A 27,228-nucleotide genomic window follows, 5' to 3' on the forward strand; every position below is an offset into this window, starting at 1 on the left:
AACACCATATGCAGAAATTAACTTTTTTATTTATTTATGTATATTACTGTATTTACCGTAACAGCTTTTAGTGTCAATGCACCATGTTTTTTTTTTTTTCTATTTACATAGTCATTTTTTCTTTTACTCATTTTTGCCAGGCTTTGCCTTAAGGTACAGAATCAGATTAGGAACCACAGCTGTGCCACAGGTTGTGCCAGGGAGGGAGCTTAGCGGTACAGTTCTGGAGAACACCTATGTGATACACTGATGAAAGAGCTTTGTACGAAGATTTTTATCCTTGAGAGAATAAGCAAGCAAGGTAAAAAAAAAAAATCTTTGTACTGACAATTCCCGCAGCTGTCAGATTTGTGCACCTGAATTAACCTAGGTTAACATTTGCATGTAAACATTAGTGGTAACAAACTTAGCTTGAACTGCGCTAATGTTGTATTTAACTAACGGCTTAACCAAATTAAAATTTGTATTTTTAAAGTAATATTTTTAATAAATGGAAAAGAGAATGATAACTGTATAAGCAACAGAGAAAGGTGGAGAACTTGTTCAAAGCTTAAGTAGTGTTACGAGGGTGTCTTTCATTAGCAGACAGGACAGAGATCCATTATGGTCAATATTCCATTTATAATGATCTTTTTGTATCAGTATTTCTCGTGAAGCAACTGCTAGCATTATGTACAGCTGTAAGGTTTGTAGCCGTCTTACTGCCAATTTTAAAACCTTTTGTGCCCATGCAAAAAGTCATGGAAATTTGGCAAACTACCGGTATTAAATGTGTTTTCCATTATTTATTTATTTATTTCCCCCCATTTATTGTCTGTTGCCTAAAAATTCTTTGTGAGGATAAATCCAGAGGATGGAACAAAATGCACCGCAAAAACAGGAATGAGTCGTAAGACAGTAGAAATTGTGAAGAGGAAGATGACAATCATCAACCACAGAGTGTCATCCTTCCTTCGCCAGATAACCGAATTTGAGTGGATGAACTTGGATTAGGTGAGACAACTGATCTATAACAAAGAACTGGATTGCTCATGATCTCATAAAAGTGAAGCCACCGCACCGCCATATTGCTATGTCCTTGCCAAAGTGTTTTGTGCCTTCTTCCTGCCTTATGCTGCGTATTCCTGTCTTGCTGTGCTGCTTTCCTTTTACCATTATTAGTTATGTTTTCTATTCATTCCAGTTTGCTCCAGTTGCTGTTGGTTCCATTTTCCCATTGCCATTACACCACCGACAGTGTTGGACTGCCCTCCTGGTTTTGACCCTAGCCTGCCTCTGATTCTGTTTCTGCTCATTCCCTGACTGTGAAGATAAGGACTATTCTGCTGTTGTTGACCTCAGCCTGTCTCAGTCTCCATATGCCAGAGTCCTTCTGGTTTTTCTGCAGATATTCTTACTGTAATTTTATATATATATATATATATATATATATATATATATATATATATATATATATATATATATATATATATATAGATAGATAGATAGATAGTACAATTGAATGAATAATTAAGTTAATATATAGGATTATAGTAGTGTACTGTTAACCTAGGTTTTTTACAGTAACGGCACTGTATTACATAATTACAATAGCATTTATTACTGTAAAACTGAAATATGGTTATGGTACTGTAAATCTCAATTTCAGTAACAAACTGTACTGGCAACAGTGTCGCCAGTAAGTTACTGAAAAAACCATTTGAAATGTCTAACAGTCTCTCTCTCTCTCTCTCTCTGTCTGTCTGTCTCTCTCTCTCTCTCTCTCTATATATATATCAGGAAATTAAAGCTGAAATTCTGATGTCTTATATTCATCTTTTAATCTCAAACACAAATGCCTTCAGTGTATAGCAAAAACAAAATTCCAATACATTTGAAGGGGATTTTATAATTAGGTGGTGACAGCCCTTAGTGTTCCACCTAATTATAGCACCCTCTTCCTCCACCCTTTTCACTCCATGTGTTTAAACCTGGACATCCCACTGTGCAAATCATGGAAAAGACCCAGACACAGCTCTTTACCTACTATTTGATACAACAACAACAACAACAACAATAATAATAATAATAATAATAATAATAATAATAATAATAATATAGACACGGGTTGAGCCTCTCCCTCTCTCAGGCAGTGTGCTTTGGCCCTGTTTCCAAATGGTACGGGCCAAATCGTATTAAAATCCACCCCCCCCCCTTTCGCGCCATACCCCTCCCCTCCCTAACTCCCTCCCTAACTCCCTCCCAGCTTCTATCTTCTTTCAGTCGCACCGTTTTTGCTGCAGTAAATGGTAGCCGTTGGAGAGGGCAATAAAGCGAGAAAACACAACAGAAAAGAAAGAAGCCCGCTAAGGGAAGCGTGAGCCGGACATTATCGTGAGCACCATCAGTGGGTAGAGATCCCGCACGCAGCGAACGTGAAACGTGGGCTTCACAGGCACATATAGACGCATATAGGTGCGTATAGAAGCTGTTCTATTTTTTCTGAACATACACATACGCGTATATATATAGCTAGCATTTATATATATATATATATATATATATATATATATATATATATATATATATATATATATGGGTCTATGTGTATATAGGTTATGTGTGTGTGTGTGTGTGTGTGTGTGTATATATATATATATATATATATATATATATATATATATATATATATATAATCGGCGGCGTCCTTGTGCTCAAATAACCGTCAGTGATTTCACAATATAGACAGACGCGCGCTCTGGTGTTGTGGAATACGCGTGCATCGTCACCGACATACCAAAAACACCTTACTCGTGATTATGAAGTACGGGCGGAGGCTGTGTTGATAGGTGAGTCTGTTTATGCGTTCTGTTTTGGGACTGGTCCCCCCCCCCCATTTCCCTTCGTGAGCTACCATCCGTCTTCCGTCTCTCTTTCTGCATTGGGTGAGCTCGCGCGGTGCACATCTGCTTCTGTTTTCCGCGTGTCGACGGGGCGCTCCCGGTAGCCAACCGTCGTTACCAAGGGGCTACTGCTCACCGGTGGAGTGAGACAGTGTGAGTATGAGAGAGAGATCCTGAACGGGTGGGTCTGTTTCGGCTTACAGGCAGGCACGGATTTACGCACGGGCCTATTGGGCACTTGCCCAGGGCACCAGACCAGCAGGGGGCCCTCAAACCTGGCATATTTTTAGATGTGTATATTTTTTCATATATGATTTTTTTTGTCAGTAACAGAGCATTGTTTAATACTGTCATAATTGTATTATCTTTGCAGTTGTGAAGTTGTATTAATTTCGAAAAAAATAAAATAAAATAATTTAAAATAGCAATGTTTGTGCTGTGAAGAGGGACATCTATGGGCGAGTGAAAATCATTTCATGACTCTCGTGTAGAAGACAGCTGGGTTCATAAATATAATAAAAATTAGTTAAAAACCACAACCAAGTGTAGCAATGAAAAGAAAAAGAAAAAAAGAAAAAGAAGCAATAGAAGCTGAATTGGTACAAAAGCTACCAACAATCTCCAGCTTTTTTTAAATCAGTGCAAACACGCCTGATGCTAACAACAAAGTTCCCGTTGTTTCAAGTGAAGATGACGTTAACACAAGTAACTGTGACAGCAGCGATACTGAGCTGGCCTGTGATTATATCAAAGCATGCCAGCGACACCATGTCAGGTTAAGCAGGACGATAAGAGTAAGAAAGATGAAGATGACCATGTGTTTTGGCTAAAAAACAGGGACCCAGCATTGTGGGGAAATATAAACAAGGATTCGGTGAAAAGTATTCTTATTAACAGAGGGGCTGCCGCTTTCCACAACCGACGCTCAAAATATCCATCTTCCCTAAGGGATAGTGGTCTGGGTGGTAAGACTTGCTCCCTTACAGATTATGTCTACAAAAAAGTGATATGAACCTTCTGACAGCAGTTGCTTGAATAATTGCGTGAGTTTGTATCACCACAACGAGAACTATTTAACCACTATGAGAGGGAGCTTTAAGTGTGCCAGGTGTATGTCAGTCCTATAAAGGATGAAATTCAACAAATCAAAAAAATAAAAACTTTAGCGAATGAGCCCAGAGATGATGATGCAGACTTTAGTGGAAGTCATAAAATTCAAGTGCACACATTTAATTCTACTATTTATAATCTTGTCAATGGCCTTGATCACAGACTGGATGCCCATAAACACGAATAATCTTTTTGGTTCTATTGATGCCAGACTCAAAATCAGACAGGAACATTATTACAGAAGCCCATAACCTTTCCTCTGCTTACCCTGATGATTTGAACAGCTGTCTTGCTGATGAGCTGATTCAGTTCAGATATTTCATTTCAATGGAGCTGGACAGATCACCATCAAAGGTACTCAAAACAATTATAGATTATGGACTGCCATTGGTTTTCCCCAATGTGTATATTCCTCACACTGCCAGTCAGCAACTGTGAAGGAGAACGTTCATTTTCTCTCATGGAAAAAGTCAAAAATGACCTAAGAACCAAAATGTCAAAAGGACATCTCAACTCACCGTCTTTAATAGCCATAGAATGTAAACTGGTGAGGGAACTGGATTTTGATGACCCTGTGGAAGAGGTTTCTCAAAGGAAAGCAAGAAACATACCCCTCAGCTTAGGGCTGCAACAACTAATTGGTAAAATCGATAATAATCAATAATTAAAATAATTGACAACGAATTTCATTATTGATTAGTTGAGGTCACAGAGTAAGCTGCTGAGGGAAAAGTGCATGATCCAGGTTGTCCAAAACATGAGAATGTTTTATATTAAGTGCTTCAAACAGACTTGTTAGTGTATTAATGTGGCTTGTCATGTCAGATGCTGCGACAGATATGTGTGTTTTTAATGTGTTCCAGACATGTTTTCTTCAGTGCAGAAATGACATTTTTACATTTATATATCGGTAAATGTTAGAAATTCATGCCAGTATTTCCATTTGACATAAAGGCTTGTCCTGACAGCAAGTGAGTCTCCATTAAATTTAACTGAATGAACACGAGTCCACACATGCACATCAATCAAATAGCGTGCAATAGAAAGGAAGCGCAATAATTGACTAAAATAGAAATTTTTATCAAATATGTTGTTTGATGCTTTGTTTAGAAACAAAATTAATTGTGTTTTTTATGAGAGCAGTAACTGTAATGGGTTTATGTAATTCTATATAAATGTAAGAAGTGCCATACATTTACAGAATAAAGTAACATGCTACTGTGTTCAAATGAGTGAATGTGTGTTACTGCCTCTTACCAGTAAACACTGAGTTTGTGCTTTGCTTTTTCTTTTTCTTTTATTTATTTATTTATTTATTTTTATAGCATTTTTAATATAGTGATTTATCTTCTGCTTTAAAGCTTGTGGACAATCAGTTATTTTTTTGTTTCCAAAATATAATGTTAATATTAAAAAAAAAAAAAAAATCCTTTACACAATGTATAGCATAGATACATTTACTACCTTTTTCATAGCCTTCAATTTTCACAATGTGAAATAAAGTGTTTGCACCCCCCCCCCCCAAAAAAAATACAGAAAATAAAAATTAGTCTTTTAACCAAACTAATCGAAGAAATAATCAACAGATCAATCGATCAGAATAATCAATCATCAAAATAATCGTTAGTTGCAGCCCTACGTCAGCTAAGGTAAAAAACATTTTTTTACTAGGCTATATGCTTTGGTGATGATATTGCCACTTGTTCATCCACATGACACTGCTTAGATGTTGATAGATATTGGTGAGATATAAATGAGGCAATTTGTGGTGTGAAACAGAATATTGTGTGCATTCTCCCCGCTTATTATTGTCATGGTAAATCCTGTACGATGGGGCACAGGTGCAAACACTGCTGTGGAAAAATGTGGTGCCAGGAGGGCCTTTGGGACATCTGTGCCCAGGGCACATCAACATCTAAATCTCTCCCTGCTTACAGGAGACAGGCACCTTCCATGCCAGTGCAAAGGTAGCTCTTGGGGCTTTGCTGCTCGAGTGCTGACTTCTGTTCCTACAAAGAAAACAAGTTGTATTGCGATCTCTCCATCCCTCCTTGTGTGCAAGCTGTGCACACATATAACGGAATAACAACAATAAACACCTGTCCCGTGGACAATGCTATGGCTTAAGCTGAAAAGGGGAGAATGCAGACAGCTACTCTGAGGAATAAATTAAGAAACGCCATTGCCTGGCCCTGCATATGTGCTATGGCCCTGTGTCTTGAGCCATGTCTGTGAGCTGACTACAATATTGCACGCATGTGCCCAGGCCTCTTTATGTGTGTGTGTGTGTAGTCTCTGTCTTATGAGGCTTCACGGGGTGGATGCTGAGTGGCAACGGGTTCCTCTTGGTTTAAAACAGTGAACGCAGGAATTCAGTTTTGTTTAACACCCATACTGGACTTTCAGCAGCATCAAAACATATTTTTTTTATTATTAAACAAATCTGTCATTGTTTTCCTTTAGATTCACATTGTCGTTTCTCTTAAATAACGAATGAACGACCAGCACAGAGCGTAACAGTGCAGACCATAACAGAGTTGGACAACTTGCAACAATAGCAGACAATAGGGAAACTAAATGATTGCTAGCTCTATCAGTGACAGGAGAAAATTCTCCTAAATCAAGTTGAAAACAATGAAATTAATTTCTTCATTGATAAAAATACAGTTTCAAATATTTTTATTGAGCATTAAATCAAACCATATGTCTTATTATCCACACAATGAACACATTGAATATTGGTGATTGAAGGACATCTGAGGACCCAGACAATGAGAATTTTAAGTATTAAACTGAATAATATTGGTGTTCATTTGAATAAAAAAAGACAAGAGGTGTAATCTTGCTCATACTTGTACAGTCCTGTGAAAAATTATTCGCCCCATCCTGATTTTTTCTGTTTTGTGTATATCTCATTCTAAACAGTTTTAGATATTCAAAGGAAATACAGCATAAAACAAAGGCAATCTGAGTAAACACACAAAGTTTTTATTTATTTATTTTATTGAAGCAAAAAAAGTTATCCAAACACCTATCACTGATATAAAAAACTAAAAGGAACCCCGACTATGAATACTTGTAGGCCTTAACATGCAATAATTGCCCTCTCCTACTAAAATACATTGTTAGAAACACATTAAATATTTTCATTATTTTAAAAATCCTTAATGTTTAATACATATTTTAACCTACGGACGGTGCCATTACGTTACATGTGCAATGCACTCTTAGTCGATGGTGTAAAACGGTTGCACTTGAGCACTCAAAAGAATTAGCTACTAGCCCCCTCAGCAGGAAAAGAATGCCACACTGTGCTACTTTTGGCTGTAGTGTTCTAGTTCTTGTGTACTGTGATACAGGGAATATGTGTTAAAACAGTGGGGGAAATAAGTATTGGACATGTACATTTTTTTTTTCAGTAAATATATTTCCAATGAGGCTATCCACATGAAATTTTCAAAAGACATCAGTATTAACTCAAGAAATCCACAGATATAAAGAATTCACAACAGTAAAGTCCATAAATAAAGTTATGTGTAATAAAGTGGAATGACAAAGGAAAAAAGTATCGAACATGCTATGAAAAAGCAGTTCTCCAAGGCAAGGTAAGGCACGGAACCAGCTGAAATCCGTAAGTAATTATACCTCCTACCTGTGCAAATTAATATCAGCTGGATTAGTAAATTGATGGTCTATAAAAAGGCTTTTCATTACCAAGGTGTCACACAAGAAACATCTCATGATGGGTCAAAGCAAAGAGCTCTCCCAAGACCTTCACAACCTTAATGTTGCAACATTGATGGAATCGGATACAGACGTATTTCAAAACTTCTGAATTCTCCAGTAAGCACCATTGCGGCCATTATCCGCAAGTGGAAGCAACATCACTCCATCATCAACCAGCCACGCACAGAAGCTCCTCGCAAGATTTCTGAACAGGGAGTCAGAAGAGTAGCCCAAGGGCCAAGGACCACATGGAAAGAGCTCCAGAAACACTTGGAGGCAGCAGGTGCCATCGTCATAGAGAAAACAATATCCACTGCTCATGCTCACCCCGCAAGACTCCATTACTAAAGAAAAGGCATGTCAAAGATTGTTTAAAGTTGCTACAGCTCTTTGGTTGGACAAGGCTATGAAGTTGGACAAAGTTGGACAAGGCTATGAAATACGGGGAGAGTGTGGTCTGGTCAGACGAGAGAAAAATGTAATTTTTGGCTGTCATACTACACACCATGTTTGGAGAAATGGCAGTGCACATTACCCTAAAAACACTATACCAACAGTTAAGTTTGGAGATGGACGCATCATGGTGGGGCTGTTTTTCATCGCATGGTACTGGCAGACTTCATATAATTGAAAGAACGATGAATGGAGCCCTTTACCGGGAGATTCTTAAGAAGAATCTGCGGCCATCCACCAGGATGATCCAAAGCATACAGCAAAGGAAACTCTCTATTGGTTTCAGAGAAAAAATCAAGGTGTTAGAATGGCCCAGTCAATCACCTGACTTGAATCCAATTGAACAAGATTTAAAGACAATGAATTTAGAAGAATGGGCCAAAATCACACCTGAATACTGCAACCGATTAATTTCTTCATACAGGAAGCATCTTGAAGCTGTCATTACAAACAGAGGCTTCTCCACTAAGTATTAAATCAATAACAGTTAGTATGTTCAATACGTTTTTCCGGTATCATTCTCCTTTATTAAACATAACTTTATTTATGGACTTTAATGTTGTGAATTTTTTATATTTCCAGATTTCTTGAGTGAATACTGATGTCTGGTGAAAATTTAATTTGAATAGCCTTATTTCCCCCACTGTATAATCAAACCCGTAAGCATCTTGTTAGTGCGTTTTTCTGTATATTCTCATAATGTAAAGCTCCTGTAAAATTAGTCTAAAATGCCTATCCAACGCATACCCAAAGTAAAATTAAAGCTTTTCTTGAACCATGGAGTATATGCATGGTTTTGGTGTCTTTTGAAAGGTGGACTAAATATTTTTATATAATTGGATTGTTTGGACCTTTGCCAGTGTAACAAGTCTGTTTTTGTCAGGATGTTATTGATCAGTGGACTACTATGAGGCTTCATATGTGAGTTGCGTCCGTTTCGTAAATGTTTGTTTTTTATGTTGGTGCTCTGACAGAGATGTTGATTGTAGCTGCTGTTGTGATTGTAACTTGAAATGGTTTATATCAATCGAATCACAAGAATCTTAGCTTTCCAAAGCTATATCACTGTGTACGTAGAAATAGATTTCCCCCAAACATGGCGACAACGTGCCGGTGGGCCGGCGGAATTTTAACAGGATAACGTATATGAAGGCGATGGCTGATAATCTCTAAAATTATTGATATTAGAATACATTTTATCATAAAATGATAGTTTAATCCCTATGCTTAGCTTGAACAGCTGCTGACAGAAGGTAGAGCTCTTTACAACAAACACTCTCGTTCTCGGTCCGCATAGATGTGCAGTTACTACACAGACACCATAGATTTTACCCCACTCTCGCCTCCTCACCTCTCTGATTGTCTTCATTTTGATGTACATTTTGAGTAATGTCTTCTATGTTACTCTCCACGCTTATGTTACGGTCAGGGTCAAATTGAAAAGGCTGAACAGAAGACATGTTTGTATCACTGTAGGGTCACTGGAGAATCAAGACCATTGCAACCATTTGACGTCACTACCCAGAATGCATTGTGACGTAAACAGCAATGGTGGCCTACGAGTGAAAGGATTTTTTTTAAACTGACATCTAGACTGTTTTTGTGTATCAAATTTATATAGCGGATGCCAGCGTTAATCTAGTAAGCCATTAACTGCAAACAAATGCTTCCAATAACTGGAGATCTCCAATCTTTCATTTACTTCTAGGACTAGGATTTACTCCTATACTTTGGATGATCTTGTCTTGCTGCATAATCCAGTTGTGCTTGAGTTTCAATTTATGGACTGAAGACTGGACATTCTCCTTTATGGTTTTCTGGTAAAGAGCAGAATTCATGTTTCCCTCTATTATTGCAAGATGCCCAGGCCCTGAAGCAGCAAAGCATCACCACACCATCACACTTCCACAACCATGCTTGACTGTAGGTATGATGTTCTTTTTGTGGAATTCTGTGTTTGGTTTACTCCAGATGTAACGGCACCCCTATCTTCCAAACAGTTCCACTTTCAACTCATCAATCCATAGAACATTCTCTCAAAAAAGAGATTTTTTGGCAAAATTCAGAGGAGCCTTAATGTTCTTCTGGGTTAGCAGTGGATTTTACCTTGCCACTCTTCCATGGATGCCATTTTTGCCCAGTGTCTGTTAATGGAGTCATGAACAGTGACTTTATTGATGCAAGAGAGGCCTGAAGGTTCTCTGATGTTGTCCTTGGCTCTTTTGTGGCTTGCTGGATGAGTTGTTGCTGTGCTATTGGAGTAATTTTGGAAGGTCGGCCACTTCTGGGAAGTTTCACTACTGTGCCGAGCAAGCTTATTATCACTAACGAAAACTAAAACTATCAGTGAAAATTTTATTTTCGTTAACTGAAAGAAAAATACAAATATGAGTTTTCAAATAAATGAAAACTAAACTGAGTCACGAATGGAGTGGATCCATCAATGTTGCCAAATCATAATTGGGTGGGTTTTTGGTACTTTTAATTTTGTTTTCCTTTGTTTTTTTTTTTTGGTTTTTTTGTTTGTTTGTTTTTTTCTTCTTCTCAATGAAATATTTGGGAAAGGGAAGGGAGGAGAGAAGAGAAAAGGTAAATGAATCACATGAAAATGAATCACATGAAAATGAATCACATGTAAATGAATCACATGTAAATGAATCATATGAAAATGAATAAATAAATTAAAACACAATCATAATTGACCAGTAGATGGCAGAGTAATGTGTATTAGAACTACTTGGTGCAGCAGCAATTTAGGAGCAGTGGAGCGCTCAGTGGCATAGTTTCCCTGGGGCTGGAGGGGGGTGGGAGGTTATCAGAACTAGCAATTACAACCCCCCAATATTTATACCATGATCAACTAAAATATATGGAGAAGCAATTTATTTTGGAACATTACTCGTGATCCAAGTCGACTGATAATTTGAAATAATAAATCCAAAATACCAAGAGCCCTCCTCAGTTGCACAAGTTGGTATCGCCCAACTACTGCCTCGCAACACAATGCTCAATTACTGTCGATCGACTGGAAGAGGGCACAGGTAGCTTTGAAGATGAAGAAAAGCACTGCCCAGCAAACTATTTTGTACTGCATCAGAGTATTGTATCAGAAAGGGACAGTAAAAAAAAAATGAACATATACTCAGAAGGAAGTAGGATAATGTGGTGTAATCAATTTAACAACACTCCAAATATATTGTAGCCAGCTAGCTAATTAATTGCAGTTTAACCATAACTATCACTATGACAGGTTAGCCTTGTGTTATGTTAGCTAAATTTTATTCTAATAGTTCTCGTTATTATCAACAACAAGGTTGTGCACCCTGGACGTCGCGTTCACATTGTGCTCTATAGTGGCATGTTAAAATCTCACAATAAATGATGTGTATAAGTTTTAGTCAGTTACAGTGTGCATTCATTTGAACTGTTATTGTGCCCTGTGGAAATTTGTTTTAATGAAACAATCATTTGATCATAAATGATTGTGGATGATAGATAGTTCAGGCAGATGGATGGATGGATGGATGGATGGGTTGGTGGGTAGACAGATAGAAAGATAGATAAGCAGAGGGAAATTCTGTAATGAACCTGATATAACACAGCTGATTTTTTTCAATTTATGTATTTTTTAAATTTAATTTAAAAAAAAAATAAATACCAGGAAGCATACCCATTCACACTTCAATTCAACCCCCCAATGTTCAAACCAAATCTATGCCGATAGGACCACTAATGGTGAAATTAATAGGTAGGTGTCACAAACCTCGAAACGGCAAGGAAGCAGGAGCGGGCGGCGGGGGTAGAGCGTAGAATCGGGAAGTTCAAGAAACGTAGTCGTTGGGTAAACAAGGGTCAAGCGATCGGGCGAACAATACAAACGGGGATAGGCAGAAAGCGTAGTCGAGACAGAAAACAAGGGTCGAGGCTCACGATAAACAAACAAACTAGAACGGCTTGGTAACGCAGAGAAAGGAGCTACTGAGCGTATACTTCGCGTATAAACTGGGTGAATGACTTCCCTAAATACTAGCGGTGAGTGTGTGTGATTGGTGCCAGGTGTGACTGATCAGAACTCCGGGGATGGTGAGCGCATGCGTGCATGAGAAGCGAGTGTTGCATCTTGGGAATTTGAGTTCTGATCGGACCGGGCTGTGACAGAACCCCCCCCAAAGGGCTCACTCCGGGAGCAGAGTTCTTTCTTGGCCTCCCCCGGGGTCGTGGACCAGGGAGATGAGGATGAGTTGCGTGAAAGTCCTTAGTAAGCTGTGGATCTAGTATATCCTGCTTGGGAACCCAGCACTGTTCCTCAGGTCCATAACCCTCCCACTCGACCAAATACTCCAGCTTGCCCCTCCTGTGTCTAGATTTGAGAATGTTCTTGACACGGTAAGCCGGTTGCCCATCAATTTCCAGAGGGGTCGGAGGAGTTTCAGCTGGTACTTCAGTGGCTAGTGGACCACTGACAACAGGTTTGAGACGTGATACGTGGAATGAGGGGGAGATGCGGCTGTGTCGTGGCAGTTCCAGACGGTAGGTGACTTCATTGACTCGCTTGAGGATCTTGAATGGTCCAGTGTATCTTGGCGTTAGTTTTTTACAACTATGAGCTTGTCTCAAGTCCTTTGTGGACAACCACACCCGATCGCCTGGTTGGTAATTAGGGTGTTCTTTGCGGCGGCGATCTGCTTTGTGCTTGTACATGTCTGTGGTCTCTTTTAGGCGTCGGTGGGTGTCAGCCCAGACACGCTCGCTACGTTCGAACCAGTGGTCAACGGCCGGAGCTGCGGTGGGAGTTGCATTCCACAGGAACAGTGGAGGTTGGTAACCTAGCACGCACTAGAAAGGGGTGAGATTGGTAGCCGAATGACGTAGTGAGTTCTGGGCGTACTCGGCCCATGGCAAAAACTTGCTCCAATCCTCTGGGTTATTGGCACAGAAAGTACGGAGGAATCGCCCCAATTCCTGATTGATTCGTTCCACTTGTCCATTTGCTTGTGGGTGATATCCGGAGGTGAGATTCACTGTCACTCCCATCTTGGTCATGAAGCTGGACCACACTCTGGAAGTAAACTGCGGGCCCCTGTCACTGACAATCTCTTCCGGAATGCCGAAATATCTGAACACATGCTGGAATAGAAGTTCGGCTGTCCTGAATGCAGTGGGGAGAGCGGGTAATGGAATGAAACGTACGGACTTGGAGAACCGGTCCACTGTGACTAGAACTGTGGTATTTCCTTGGGATCTAGGCAGGTCTGTTATGAAGTCTACGGATATGTGTGACCATGGGCGTTCAGGTATAGGTAAGGGCTTGAGCCTCCCAGCTGGGAGGGTCCGAGGTACCTTATTCTGTGCGCAACATGAACAGGACGTCACCACCTTGTGTATATCTCCCTCCATATTGGGCCACCAGTACTTCTCTTCTAGGAGATGGTGTGTGCGTTGTGTCCCTGGATGCCCTGTGCCGAGTACCGTGTGTGCCCAGATGATGAGTTCTTGGCGGTACTCCTCGGGTACAAACAGTTTGTTCAAAGGACACTTTACGGGTACTTGTGACTGGGGAATCTGCTCTAGCTCATGGTCCACATCCCACTCTAGCGCGTTGATAATACATGAAGGATGAATGATGTACTCTTCATGCTCGTTGACACGTTCTGTGTGGTCGAGACGAGACAGAGCATCAGCCTTTGTGTTTTTGGACCCGGGTCTGTAGGATAAAGTGAAATGGAACCTGGTGAAGAATAGGGCCCATCGGGCCTGGCGGGGTGTGAGTCGCTTTGCAGTGCGAAGGTACTCCAGGTTCTTGTGGTCTGTGAAGATGACAAATGGATGTGTAGCCCCCTCTAACCAGTGTCTCCACTCCTCCAGCGCTAACATAACTGCCAAGAGTTCACGATTTCCCACATCGTAGTTTCTCTCAGCGGGGGAAAGCTTTCGCGAGAAGAATGCTACCGGATGGAGCTTTGGCTTCTCTCCAAATCGTTGGGATAGAATGGCTCCTACCCCGGTCTCTGACGCATCCACCTCCACTATAAACGGTCTGGATGGATCCGGATGTTTGATGATGGGTGCAGTAGTGAAGGCTTTTTTGAGTTTGTCGAAGGCGGATTGGGCAGTTGAATTCCATGATAGACGTTTGGGTTTCCCCTTTAGCAGGGGCGTGAGGGGGTTGGCGATGGCACTGAAATTTCTGATAAACCTTCTGTAGAAGTTCGCAAACCCCAGGAACCTCTGTAGTTCCTTGATCGTCGAGGGTGTGGGCCAGCCTACTACTGCCTGGACCTTTTCCTGGTCCATGGAGATCCCCTCGGGGCTGATGACTTATCCCAGAAACGCAATGGTGGTTCTATGGAATTCGCATTTCTCAGCTTTAACATATAACTGGTGACGGAGCAGTCATTGTAGAACTTGGCGGACGTGGTGAACATGTTCCTCCCGGGAGTCAGAATATATCAGAATGTCGTCGATGTAGGCGATCACATGGTGTCCCAGTATGTCACGTAACACGTCGTTAATCAGACATTGGAAAACCGAGGGAGCGTTAGAGAGCCCATACGGCATGACCTGATACTCATAGTGGCCTGAAGTTGTGCTGAACCCAGTCTTCCATTCATCTCCCTCTCGAATCCGGACCAAGTTGTATGCACTGCGTAAGTCCAGTTTCGTGAAGATGGTGGCAGTGCGTAATTGTTCCACAGCGGCTGGTACTAGAGGTAGTGGGTAACGGTACTTGATGCAGCACTGGTTTAGTCCTCGGTAGTCGATGCATGGTCGTAAACCTCCTCCCTTCTTCTCCACGAAGAAAAACCCCGCGGATGCTGGAGAAGTAGATGGTCGTATATACCCTTGGTGCAACGCCTCCTGTATGTACTCCTCCATGGCCCTTTGCTCGGTGACCGTTAATGAATAGACTCTCCCTCGCGGTGGTGTAGTGCCTGGGAGCAAATCGATTGCGCAGTCGTACTCACGATGAGGAGGTAGTCCGCTAGCCTTCTTCTTACTTCTTACATTAAATTAAAACCGGACAGTACTGTAACAAACCCATTACATGACAATGTAGCAATATCAGATCAATGTTTAGAGTATTTTGCTTCGCTTAGAGAGACCGAACTAGCTACATTAATCTCTTCAGCCAATTCATCAACTTGCATACTAGATCCCGTACCTACATGTTTGTTTAAACAGATTTGTCCAGGAGTAATTGAACCACTTCTAAATATAATCGATTCTTCCCTAAGCACTGGCTATGTACCTAAATCACTTAAATTAGCAGTTATTAAACCCTTGATTAAAAAACCTGATCTTGACCCGTCTCAATTGTCCAGCTATAGACCAATATCAAATCTCCCCTTCATCTCTAAGATTTTAGAAAAGGTTGTAGCAAAGCAGTTATGCTCGTACTTAGATAGGAATAACATTCATGAAATGTATCAGTCAGGGTTTAGACCTCATCATAGCACAGAGACAGCATTAGTTAAAGTAGTAAATGACCTTCTACTGACCTACGATCAGGGTTGTGTCTCTCTGCTTGTGTTACTCGACCTTAGTGCAGCTTTTGATACTATAGATCACACTATTCTCCTTGATAGATTAGAAAATGTTGTTGGTATTAAGGGAACAGTCCTCTCCTGGCTCAGGTCTTATCTGACCGATCGTTATCATTTCGTAGATGTAAATGGTGAATTCTCCATGCGTACTGAGGTTACTTTTGGAGTTCCACAGGGTTCTGTTTTAGGCCCACTGCTCTTTACTTAATATATTCTACCCCTAGGTCAAATTATTCGTAAACATGGAATTAGCTTCCACTGTTATGCTGATGATACACAGTTGTATGTTTCAGCGAAGCCAGAGGACAGACAGAAGCTTAGTAAAGCTGAGGATTGTGTAAAGGACATTAGACATTGGATGTTAACTAACTTCCTTCTACTTAATTCTGATAAAACAGAAATACTTTTATTAGGCCCACGTGTAGCTAGAAGTAATCTTTCTGATCACATGGTTACTCTGGATGGTCTTTCTGTTTCATCATGTGCAGCAGTTAAAGACCTTGGAGTGATTATTGACTCCAGCCTATCATTTGATGCTCATGTAGATAATATTACTAGGATAGCCTTCTTTCATCTCAGAAATATTTCTAAAATAAGAAACATATTGTCACTACATGATGCGGAAATACTAGTTCATGCATTCGTCACCTCTAGATTAGATTACTGTAATGCCTTACTGTCTGGATGTTCCAGTAGGAATATAAATAAGCTCCAGTTAGTCCAGAATGCAGCTGCTAGAGTCCTAACTAGAACTAGAAGGTACGACCATATCACACCGATATTATCAATACTGCATTGGCTCCCAGTAAAATCTCGCATTAACTATAAAATACTTTTATTAACCTATAAAGCACTAAATGGTCTCGCGTCACAATATCTAAGCGACCTTTTGGTTTTATATAATCCGCCACGCCTACTTAGATCAAAAGATGCAGGCTATTTGACGGTACCTCGAATAGTGAAGGCTACAGCAGGGGGAAGAGCTTTCTCTTATAGAGCCCCACAGTTATGGAACAGTCTTCCTATTAGTGTTCGGGACTCAGACACAGTCTCAGTGTTTAAGTCTAGGCTTAAAACGTATTTGTTTACTCAAGCCTACCCTGACTAGATTCTGTTCTACTACTTCGCAGTCATAATAATCTTTTTTCTCCCTCTCTCCTTTCGCCGAGCCCCACATGAATTTATGGAGATACTAGAGATCCAGATCCTTTCTGCCTCTGGATGGAGCTCAAATCTTCTTTAATTCCAGACTGCTGGGACTACGGCTGCTCCTAAGGCCATACAGACTTCATATAAATCCATAATGAACTTTTTCACACTATCTGTTGTTACCCAGATGAGGATGGGTTCCCTTCTGAGTCGGGTTCCTCTCAAGGTTTCTTCCTCTTAAAACATCTTAGGGAGTTTTTCCTTGCCACCGTCGCCACTCAGTGGCTTGCTCAGTTGGGATAAATTCGCACCTTTAATATCTGTATACCATGTTGATATTTCTGTAAAGCTGCTTTGAGACAATGTCTATTGTAAAAAGCGCTATACAAATAAAATTGAATTGAATTGAATTGAATTACTGAATACTTCAATGAGGTCGTGGTAAACACTGGGGATCAGAACGTTGTCTGCCTTGTCCGGGCTCTCAATGGATGTGGATGCTAAGGAGATCACAGGAACTTGAAGACAGTGATTGATGAGCTGACCAGCTAGTGATCTCCCTTTGATTCCAGGAAATTTGTGGATTGTGATGTTCGAACCAAGGAAGACCGAGAACCACTGGATGCCGGGCTGTCACAATGACATGGAACGTAATCTTCTCCTGATGAAGAGCGCTGGTGCAGAGATTAATAGGTTCGGTACAGTGGGTGATTAAGCCATCTCCAATGGGGGCCCCATCAATGGCTTGGACATGGCGGGGGGTGCTGAGAGGACGAACGGGGATGTTATATTGGAGTATGGTCTCTTGGTTAATGAAGTTCCCCGCCGCTCCAGAGTCGATCAGCGCCTCTAAAATACAGGAAACACTTGAGTAACCCAATATAACGGGTAATACGAATGCAGACTGGACTGAGTACTGGGCAATGGGTTCTAAACTTACCCCTGGCTGAGGTTGTCTGGCAGTTTTGGTTTCCCCTCGGGTAGAGCGCTGTTTGAGAGGGCATTGTTGCACGAAGTGGCCCCTCTCGCCGCAGTAGAAACAACAATGTTCACGGCACCGTCGTTCTCTCTCCCGCATGCTCACCTGGGTCAGCCCCAGCTGCATGGGTTTGCTAGGGCTCTCAGACGCCGGTGCTTCCGCCTCGCTGCGTAGGGAGCGGCGGCTCCGTAGTAGACGATCCAGGCGGATAGCTACGCTGATGAGTGAGTCAAGGGTCGGCTGATCATCGCGGCACACCAGCTCCATTACGATGTCAGCATTTAATCCCCGGCGAAACATAGCTTTTAGAGCGGGTTGATTCCATCCGCTCCTAGCGGCCACAGTACGAAATTCAAGAGCATAATCCGCCACACAACGTGATCCCTGCACCAAGGACAATAAGTCCTCCCCAGTCTCCCGGTTGTCTGGAGAGTGATCGAATACAGTGCGGAAGCGTGATGTCAGCTGCTCATACGTGCTGATACCGTTCCCCTCCTGTTCCCATTCCGCGGTAGCCCAGAGGAGAGCTCTCCCGGTTAAAAGTTCCATGAAGTGGATTATCTTCTGATTCTCCGTCATGTCTGGGTATGTGGAAAAAAACAGGGAGCACTGGAGTAAAAAACCTCGACAGCGTGCCGGATCTCCATCATACTTCTCCGGCGCTGGAATGGAAGGTAAGCGTGGGGTCGGCGCCGTAGAAAGCTGCGCGGCTTGGTTTAGCCGAGCTACCTGCTCAGTCAGGTGGGCGAGACGGTGATCATGTTCACTAATCATCCGGCCATGTCCCTCGATGGCTTGCGGCCAACGATCTCCCGCTGCTTCCATTAGAAGGCGAAGTATTCTGTCACAAACCTCGAAACGGCAAGGAAGCAGGAGCGGGCGGCGGGGGTAGAGCGTAGAATCGGGAAGTTCAAGAAACGTAGTCGTAGGGTAAACAAGGGTCAAGCGATCGGGCGAACAATACAAACGGGGATAGGCAGAAAGCGAAGTCGAGACAGAAAACAAGGGTCGAGGATCACGATAAACAAACAAACTTGAACGGCTTGGTAACGCAGAGAAAGGAGCTACTGAGCGTATACTTCGCGTATAAACTGGGTGAATGACTTCCCTAAATACTAGCGGTGAGTGTGTGTGATTGGTGCCAGGTGTGACTGATCAGAACTCCGGGGATGGTGAGCGCATGCGTGCATGAGAAGCGAGTGTTGCATCTTGGGAATTTGAGTTCTGATCGGACCGGGCTGTGACAGTAGGAAAAAAACTGAGCCCATGGGATTTTTTAAAAGTATGATTACCATGATATTAAAAACTAAAATGATACTAAAACTAAATGCAAACAAAAATGAATGATTTTCGAAAAATAAAAACGAAATCAAACTGCACCATTAAATGCACCATTAAAACTAACTGAAATGAAACCAAAATACAAAATGAAATAAAAATTAAAACTAGCAATATTTTTAAAATTATAATAACCATGGTTTCAAGTTTTTCCATTTAGAGATAATTCACTGTGGTCCTTTGGAGTCCCAACACCTTTGTGTTTACTCAGGTTGCCTTTGTTTTATCTTAGATTTTGTTTTATTTTCTGAAACAATTTAGTATGAGATATACACAAAAATAGAAGAAATCAGGATGGGGCAAATACTTTTTCACCGCACTGTAGTTAACAGATGTACAGATTAATCTTGTGTTTGCTTTTTGATGAACTCAGAAGAATTTGTAAAGTTAGTTGCACCTTTCTCCTCTGCTTGGATTATTCTGGTGGTTGCAAGTGGCAGGTCAATACAAATTTAGGTAGTATGCCATATTCAAGTATTGCTTAAAGTTGAAGCATAAGTCTATGATGACATAATATATAAGTCCAAAAAACTGTTGGAAAGCTCTGAACCATGAATTGATATTTCAGACTTTCCAGAGTGACTTGGAGCAGTCTGAGAGTACCATGTATTAGAGTATTTTTCTGTACTAACTCAACAATGCTACTGTCTATCTATCTATCTATCTATCTATAATTTTTTGAGATGCACCTGTGTGTGTGTGTATATATGTACAGTATCTCACAAAAGTGAGTACACCCCTCACATTTTTGTAAATATTTGATTATATCTTTTAATGTAACAACACTGAAGAAATGACACTTTGATACAATGTAAAGTAGTGAGTGTACAGCTTGTATAACAGGGTAAATTTGCTGTCCCCTCAAAATAACTCAACACACAGCCATTAATGTCTAAACCGCTGGCAACAAAAGTGAGGACACCCCTAAGTGAAAATGTCCAAATTGGTCCCAAAGTGTCAATATTTTTTGTGGCCACCATTATTTTCCAGCACTGCCTTAACCCTCTTGGGCATGGAGTTCACCAGAGCTTCACAGGTTGCCACTGGAGTCCTCTTCCACTCCTCCATGACGACATTACAGAGCTGGTGGATGTTAGAGACTTTGTGCTCCTCCACCTTCTGTTTGAGGATGCCCCACAGATGCTCAATAGGGTTGAGTCCATCACCTTCACCCTCAGCTTCTTTGGCAAGGCAGTGGTCATCTTGGAGGTGTGTTTGGGGTCGTTATCATGCTGGAATACTGCCCTGCGGCCCAGTCTCCGAAGGGAGGGGATCATGCTCTGCTTCAGTATGTCACATTACATGGCATTCATGGTTCCCTCAATGAACTGTAGCTCACCATGACACTCCTACCACCATGCTTGACTGTAGGCAAGACACACTTGTCTTTGTACTCCTCACCTGGTTGCCGCCACACACGCTTGACACCATCTGAACCAAAAAAGTTTATCTTGGTCTCATCAGACCACAGGACATGGTTCCGGTAATCCATGTCCTTAGTCTGCTTGTCCTCAGCAAACTGTTTGTGGGCTTTTTTGCGCATCATCTTTAGAAGAGGCTTCCTTCTGGGATGACAGCCATGCAGACCAATTGGATGCAGTGTGCGGCGTATGGTCTGAGCACTGACAGGCTGACCCCCACCTCTTCAACCTCTGCAGCAATGCTGGCAGCACTCATATGTTTATTTCCCAAAGACAACCTCTGGATATGACACTGAGCACATGCATTCAACTTCTTTGGTCGACCATGGCGAGGCCTGTTCTGAGTGGAACCTGTCCTGTTACACTGCTGTATAGTCTTGGCCACCGTGCTGCAGCTCAGTGTCAGGGTCTCGGCAATCTTCTTATAGCCTAGGCCATCTTTATGTAGAGCAACAATTCTTTTTTTCAGATCCTCAGAGAGTTCTTTGCCATGAGGTGCCATGTTGAACTTCGAGTGACCAGTATGAGGGAGTGTGAAAGCAATGACACCAAATTTAACACACCTGCTCCCAATTCACACCTGAGACCTTGTAACACTAACAAGTCACATGACACCGGGGAGGGAAAATGGCTAATTGGGCCCAATTTGGACATTTTCACTTAGGGGTGTATTCACTTTTGTTGCCAGTGGTTTAGACAATAATGGCTTGATGATTATGGCTTACAGCTCATGGAAATTTAAAATCCAGTATTTCAAAATATTAGAGTAAAGAATTTATAATACAGAAATGTCAACCTGAGAAGAGCTCTAATCAGCTAATTAACTCAAAACACCTGCAAAGGTTTCCTGAGCCTTTAATCTCTCAGTCTGTTTCAGTACACACAACCACAATCTATTGTCAGATGAAAGTAAATTTTGCAATTCATTTGTAAATCAAGGTCCAAGAGTCTGGAGGAAGAGTCAAGAGGCACAGAATCCAAGTTGCTTGAAGTCCAATGTGAAGTTTCCACAGTCAGTGATGATTTGGGGTGCCATGTCATCTGCTGGTGTTGGTCCTCTGTGTTTTCTCAAGTCGTGAGTCAATGCAGCCGTCTACCAGGAGATTTTAGACCACTTCCTGCTTCCAAGCTTTATGGAGATGCTGATTTCCTTTTCCAGCAGGACTTGGCACCTGCCCAACGGTTTTTTGTATAAAGGTGTCATAACACAGTGCATCGAAGCTTGCTGCAGTCATAATGCCCATGCTGACCCCTGTCCACTGCTGAATGAGCATCAAAACTGGATCATGGATCACTGGAAGAAGGTGGCCTAGTCTCATGAATCATGTTTTTTTTTACATCATGTGGATGGCCGGGTACATGTGTGTTGCTTACTTGGGGAAGAGATGGCACCAGGATGCATAATGGGAAGAAGGCAAGCCAGCAGAGACAGTGTGATGCTCTGGGCATGTTCTGCTGGGAAACCTTGGGTCATAGCATTCACGTGGATGTTACATTGACATGGACCACCTACCTAAACACTGTTGCATACCAAATGCACCCTTTCATAGCAATGGTATTCCCAAATACCGGTGGCTTCTTTTAACAGGATAATGTGCCCTGCCACACTGCTTTGATGGGTCAGAGCTGTTGGCAGCACAAGGGGACCTTCACAATATTAGGCAGGTTGTATCAGGTTGTTTGTTTGTGTGCATGTGTGTGTGTCTGTGTATACACACACACATATACACACTAGAGATGCTCCGATACTAAATTTCTCAGCTGATACCGATAGCCGATTATTCAGAGTGATATTGGCCAATACCGATAGTTCTGCCTTTTATGCCTTCTTTAAATTAATAATACTTAATTCCACAATTCTTAAAGGAATCCAAATAAAAACTTTATTCTCTCCAAGTTCTCAAGTTGTTTCACAGTAACTGGTCTCATAAACAGAAAACACATTACTCAAATGAACATTAACACATTAACTAAATTCTGAAGATTAAAGTGAGATTTCTTAACTTACTGAATGTTATTAATTCATATTAACAGAATTAATTGACTGAAGTCTAAAAAGCCTGTTAGGCTCACATTCACTCACCACAAACAAAAGCATTTCTACTTTATCATTGAACAACAAACTGGTAAAATATAATATAAACCTTTATATATATTAACATTAACTGTATATGAAATACAAATATATTATAATATATAATATACAGTATCTACAAATGTATTTTTCTGTGCAATATATACTTGTCAACTCATCTTCATTTGAATCTTTCAACGGTGTACTGGCCCTTTAATTCAGCATGAGCAGCGAAAGCACCGTGGCAAAAATTTTTTCGACTTGACACCAAAACTTCTGCTTCACTGCTGCAGTAGCCGATGGCTGATAGCGTGAAAAATTGCCTTTATCGGCCGACAATCTGTATCGGCCGATATATCGGTGCATCTCTAGTATATACACTACCAGTCAAAAGTTTAGAAACAGTCATTATTTTTTATTTATTTTTTTACCTACATTTTAGAATATTAATAAAGTCATCAAAACTCTGGAATAACACAAATGGAACTATGGGAATTATGTTGTGATAAAAAATCCAAAATAAATCAAAATAATTTAGTATTTTAGCATCTTCAAAGTAGAAACCTTTTTTGCCTAGAATTTCCAGAAATGTATTCTTGGCATTTTCTCAGCTAATTTCTTGAGGAATCCCGCTGAGATGCTTTGTAAACAGTATTAAAGGAGTTCCCACCTATGATGGACACTTATTGGCTGCTTTTCGGAATATTTCGCTCCATGCCATTGCCACGTAATGTAGGACAGAAGCAAGTGCAGGTATGGCAGTTTGTTCAAACAATAAGGAGTACAAAGGATCAGGCAGAAAACATAGTCCAAGGCAGGCTAGGGTCAAGCGATCAGGAAGACAGGCTAAACAAGGCAGAGAGGAGAATTGGGGTCAACAGGGTAAACAACGTTGGTAACCAGAAAAGCAAACACGAGATAAGGCTTGGAAATATGACAGAGACTAGGCAAGTGAATGTAATATTTCGCAAAGTCGTAGTGTTCACAAAGTCTCTTTTATAGCATGGTTGTGAGTACTGTGAATGGAAGCAGGTGTACGTGATTAGAATGAGTGTGAGTGTTCTGTGTGTGTGTGTGTGTGTGTGTGTGTGTGTGTGTGAGTGTTCTGGGAATTGCAGTCCATGGCGGCCATGTTTGTAGGCCACCGTGCAGGATGGGAAATGTAATCACTGGTTTGGTGTGATATGAATTTTTTTCTTTAATTGTAAATAAAATGTTAGTTTTCTAATGAAAGAAATTAATATCTAATATATAATAATATAATAAATTATATTTTTGTCTACAACACAAACATTCCAAACATTTAATCATATTCCTTCAGATCAAAAGATTTTTAAGATCGAGTACCTATTTACATATATACACACACACACATATATATATATATATATATATATATATATATATATATATATATATATATATATACCACAAGCTGCGATCCACTATGTGTTTTGACACCAGCAGAAAAAGAAATGTCCCTTTTTCAGGAGACCGTATTTTAAAGATAATTTTAAAATCCAAATAAGCTTTACAGATCTTTAACAGAAAGTGTTTAAATAAAGTTTTTCATGCTTGTTTAGTGAACCATAAACAATTATTGCACATGCACCTGTGGAACAGTCCTTAAGACACAAACAGTTTACAGGCGGTAGGCAATTAAGGTCACAGTTACCATAACTTAGGACACTAAAGAGACCTTTCTACTGACTTCATACCCTTTCATTCCAACCCAAATGAAGGAACTTTGTCAAAATTAATTCACAGATGTCTACTAACCACATGCTTTACAATATAAGACATAAAACAATATATCAGTCTCTTATGCTCTTTATAATATTCCATGTGATTTAAAAAAAAAATCAATTTAATGTTTTTTAAACATTAATATTTTGTCCTGCTCTATGTCCCATATTTTCCATTTTGTTTTATTTCCTGTAAATGAGCACATTGGTTGATGAGGATCAGGAATTGTCCACTGATAGAAAGCTACCATTAGGACCTACTTTATCTAGGGTTTACATGAGGGTTTTTAAATTGCTGCACTTTTTAATATCTGTTGAAAGAAACAGTTTCCAACTCTCTCTGTCTTTAGTTTAGGCTTTGTCATGTTTTCTGCACTGAGATTCGATCGCTGTGTCACCTCACACACAGCGAGTGACACATGCAGATTGATGGAATCTCTGAGGCAGTGCATGAATATGTCAAAATGTGTGTGTGTATAAAAGAATGCACCAACAACTTGCACCAGCAAATTTAATTAACTAATTAGTGTTGGTTGTGTGTCTTCCCTGTTCTGTTTGTATAGGTAGACTTTCAGTGAGTTTTCTGTGAAACTTTTTTGCATCTTCAGGTTTTACAAGGATTCAGCATAACGGACAGACGGATGAGAGAATTTTTGCAAGTGAACATGGCATTTTCGTCATTCCCACTGTCTACACTCATTGCCCTGGTACTTCTTGTGGCATCCATTCAGAGCAACTCCATGTATGGTAAGAAAGAATTCTTCTTCTTTCTGCCCACTCTTTTATATTTTCATTGTTCAGTTAATACAAGAGATTCACTGAACCATTAGTAAACATGTGAGACTTAGAGAAGGACCTTCCTTTTGTACTTCCAAAGGAATTTCAGCTCACACAGTTGCACAAATCTCACTGCAACACCTCTCATATACTTCAGATATTTTATGGTCATTCTATCTCTTTTTCTCCCTGTGACACCCACACAATTGTTGCTTGTCCTAATCCTGGTCTGTATCTTTGGTTTGAGTGACCACTAGAGCTCATGTGTCATCCACATTCTTCAGTGGATTAGTACTAATCAATCTTTCTAATACTCTCACTTAATTTAAATTTACTTGCAAGTAGCTTTATTGGTAGGACTGTATATAGTACAGTATGACATAAGTCATGCCAGTGGTCATAATTAGGGCTGCAACTAACGATTATTTTGATAATCGATTAATCTGTCGATTATTTATTCAATTAATCAATTAGTTGGATTAAAGGTCCAATTTTTATTTTCTGTATTAAAAAAACAACAACTTTATTTTACATTCTGCCCAATGTTGTCCTTCAAACACTGTGCAAATTGAAGGGTATGAAAAAGGTATTAAATGTACAGTATCTCATAAAAGTGAGTACACCCCTCACATTTTTGTAAATATTTGATTATATCTTTTCATGTGACAACACTGAAGAAATGACACTTTGCTATAATGTAAAGTGAGTGTACAGCTTGTGTAACAGTGTAAATTTGCTGTCCCCTCAAAATAACTCAACTCTTCCACCTTCCAAATGGAAGGTGGAAGAGCACAAGGTCTCTAACATCCACCAGCTCTGTAATGTCGTCATGGAGGAGTGGAAGAAGACTCCAGTGGCAACCTGTGAAGCTCTGGTGAACTCCATGCCCAAGAGGGTTAAGGCAGTGCTGGAAAATAATGGTGGCCACACAAAATATTGACACTTTGGGCCCAATTTGGACATTTTCACTTAGGGGTGTCCTCACTTTTGTTGCCAGCGGTTTAGACAGTAATGGCTGTGTGTTGAGTTATTTTGAGGGGACAGCAAATTTACACTGTTACACAAGCTGTACACTCACTACTTTACATTGTAGCAAAGTGTCATTTCTTCAGTGTTGTCACATGAATAGATATAATCAAATAATTACAAAAATGTGAGGGGTGTACTCACTTATGTGAGATACTGTATCTATGTGGGCTATGCTATACATTGTGCAAAGGATTAAAAAAAAATATTAACATTATATTTTGAAAACAAATAAACCCAACTGATTTAAAGCAGAAGTTAAATCACAATATTAAAATGCTCAAAAAGTAAAACAAATGCACAAACTAAGTGTTAACTGGTAAGAGGTTATAGGTTCTGCTGTAACACACATTCACTCATTTGAACACAGTGACATGTTACTTTATTCTATAAATGTATGACACTTCTTACATTTATATACAATTACATGTTATAACCCCATTAAAGTTACTGCTCTCATAAAAAAAACCCCCACAATTACTTGTGTTTCTAAATATAGCATCAAACAACTTATTTGATCAAAATGAATATTTTAGTCAGTTATTGTGCTTCCTTTCTATTGCATGCTGTTTGATGGACACGCATACATGGACTCGTGCTCATTCAGTGAAGTTTAATGGAGACTCACTTGCTGTCAGGATGAGCCTTTATATAAAATAGAAATACTGGCATGAATTTCTAACATTTACAGATAAGGATATAAACATAACAGTGTAATTTCTGTGCTGAAGAAAACATGTCTGGAACACATTAAACAGCACACGCATCTGTTGCAACATCTGACACGACAAGCCACATTAATACACTTATGAGTTTGTTTGAAGTATAAAACATTCTCATATTTTGGACAACCTGGATTGTACACTTTTCCCGCGGCAGCTCGCTCTGTGACCTCTGCTGTTTTTCAGATGTGTTTTATTCATAGAAATGTGTTTTTCACCATTGTGAAGTGACATCACTGACGGGGGTTCTCCGCAGTGACGTCACAGACCCAACTAATCGAC

General features: G+C 40.4%; 1 protein-coding gene across 2 annotated transcripts in view; it reads left to right on the forward strand.

Annotated features, from left to right (window-relative positions):
- The first annotated feature begins 2,250 nt into the window (after positions 1 to 2,250).
- Positions 2,251 to 27,228, forward strand: part of cadm3 (cell adhesion molecule 3) — a 230,423-nt gene continuing 205,445 nt past the window's right edge. For both annotated transcript variants that reach the window (XM_053651421.1, XM_053651420.1), the window contains exons 1-2: positions 2,251 to 2,454; positions 25,030 to 25,168. In XM_053651421.1, coding sequence (XP_053507396.1) covers positions 25,063 to 25,168 — 106 coding nt within the window. In that variant the 5' untranslated portion in view covers positions 2,251 to 2,454; positions 25,030 to 25,062. The remainder of the gene's footprint in view (positions 2,455 to 25,029; positions 25,169 to 27,228) is intronic.

Source organism: Ictalurus furcatus, chromosome 20, assembly GCF_023375685.1.
Source record: "Ictalurus furcatus strain D&B chromosome 20, Billie_1.0, whole genome shotgun sequence".
Classification (NCBI taxonomy): domain Eukaryota; kingdom Metazoa; phylum Chordata; class Actinopteri; order Siluriformes; family Ictaluridae; genus Ictalurus; species Ictalurus furcatus.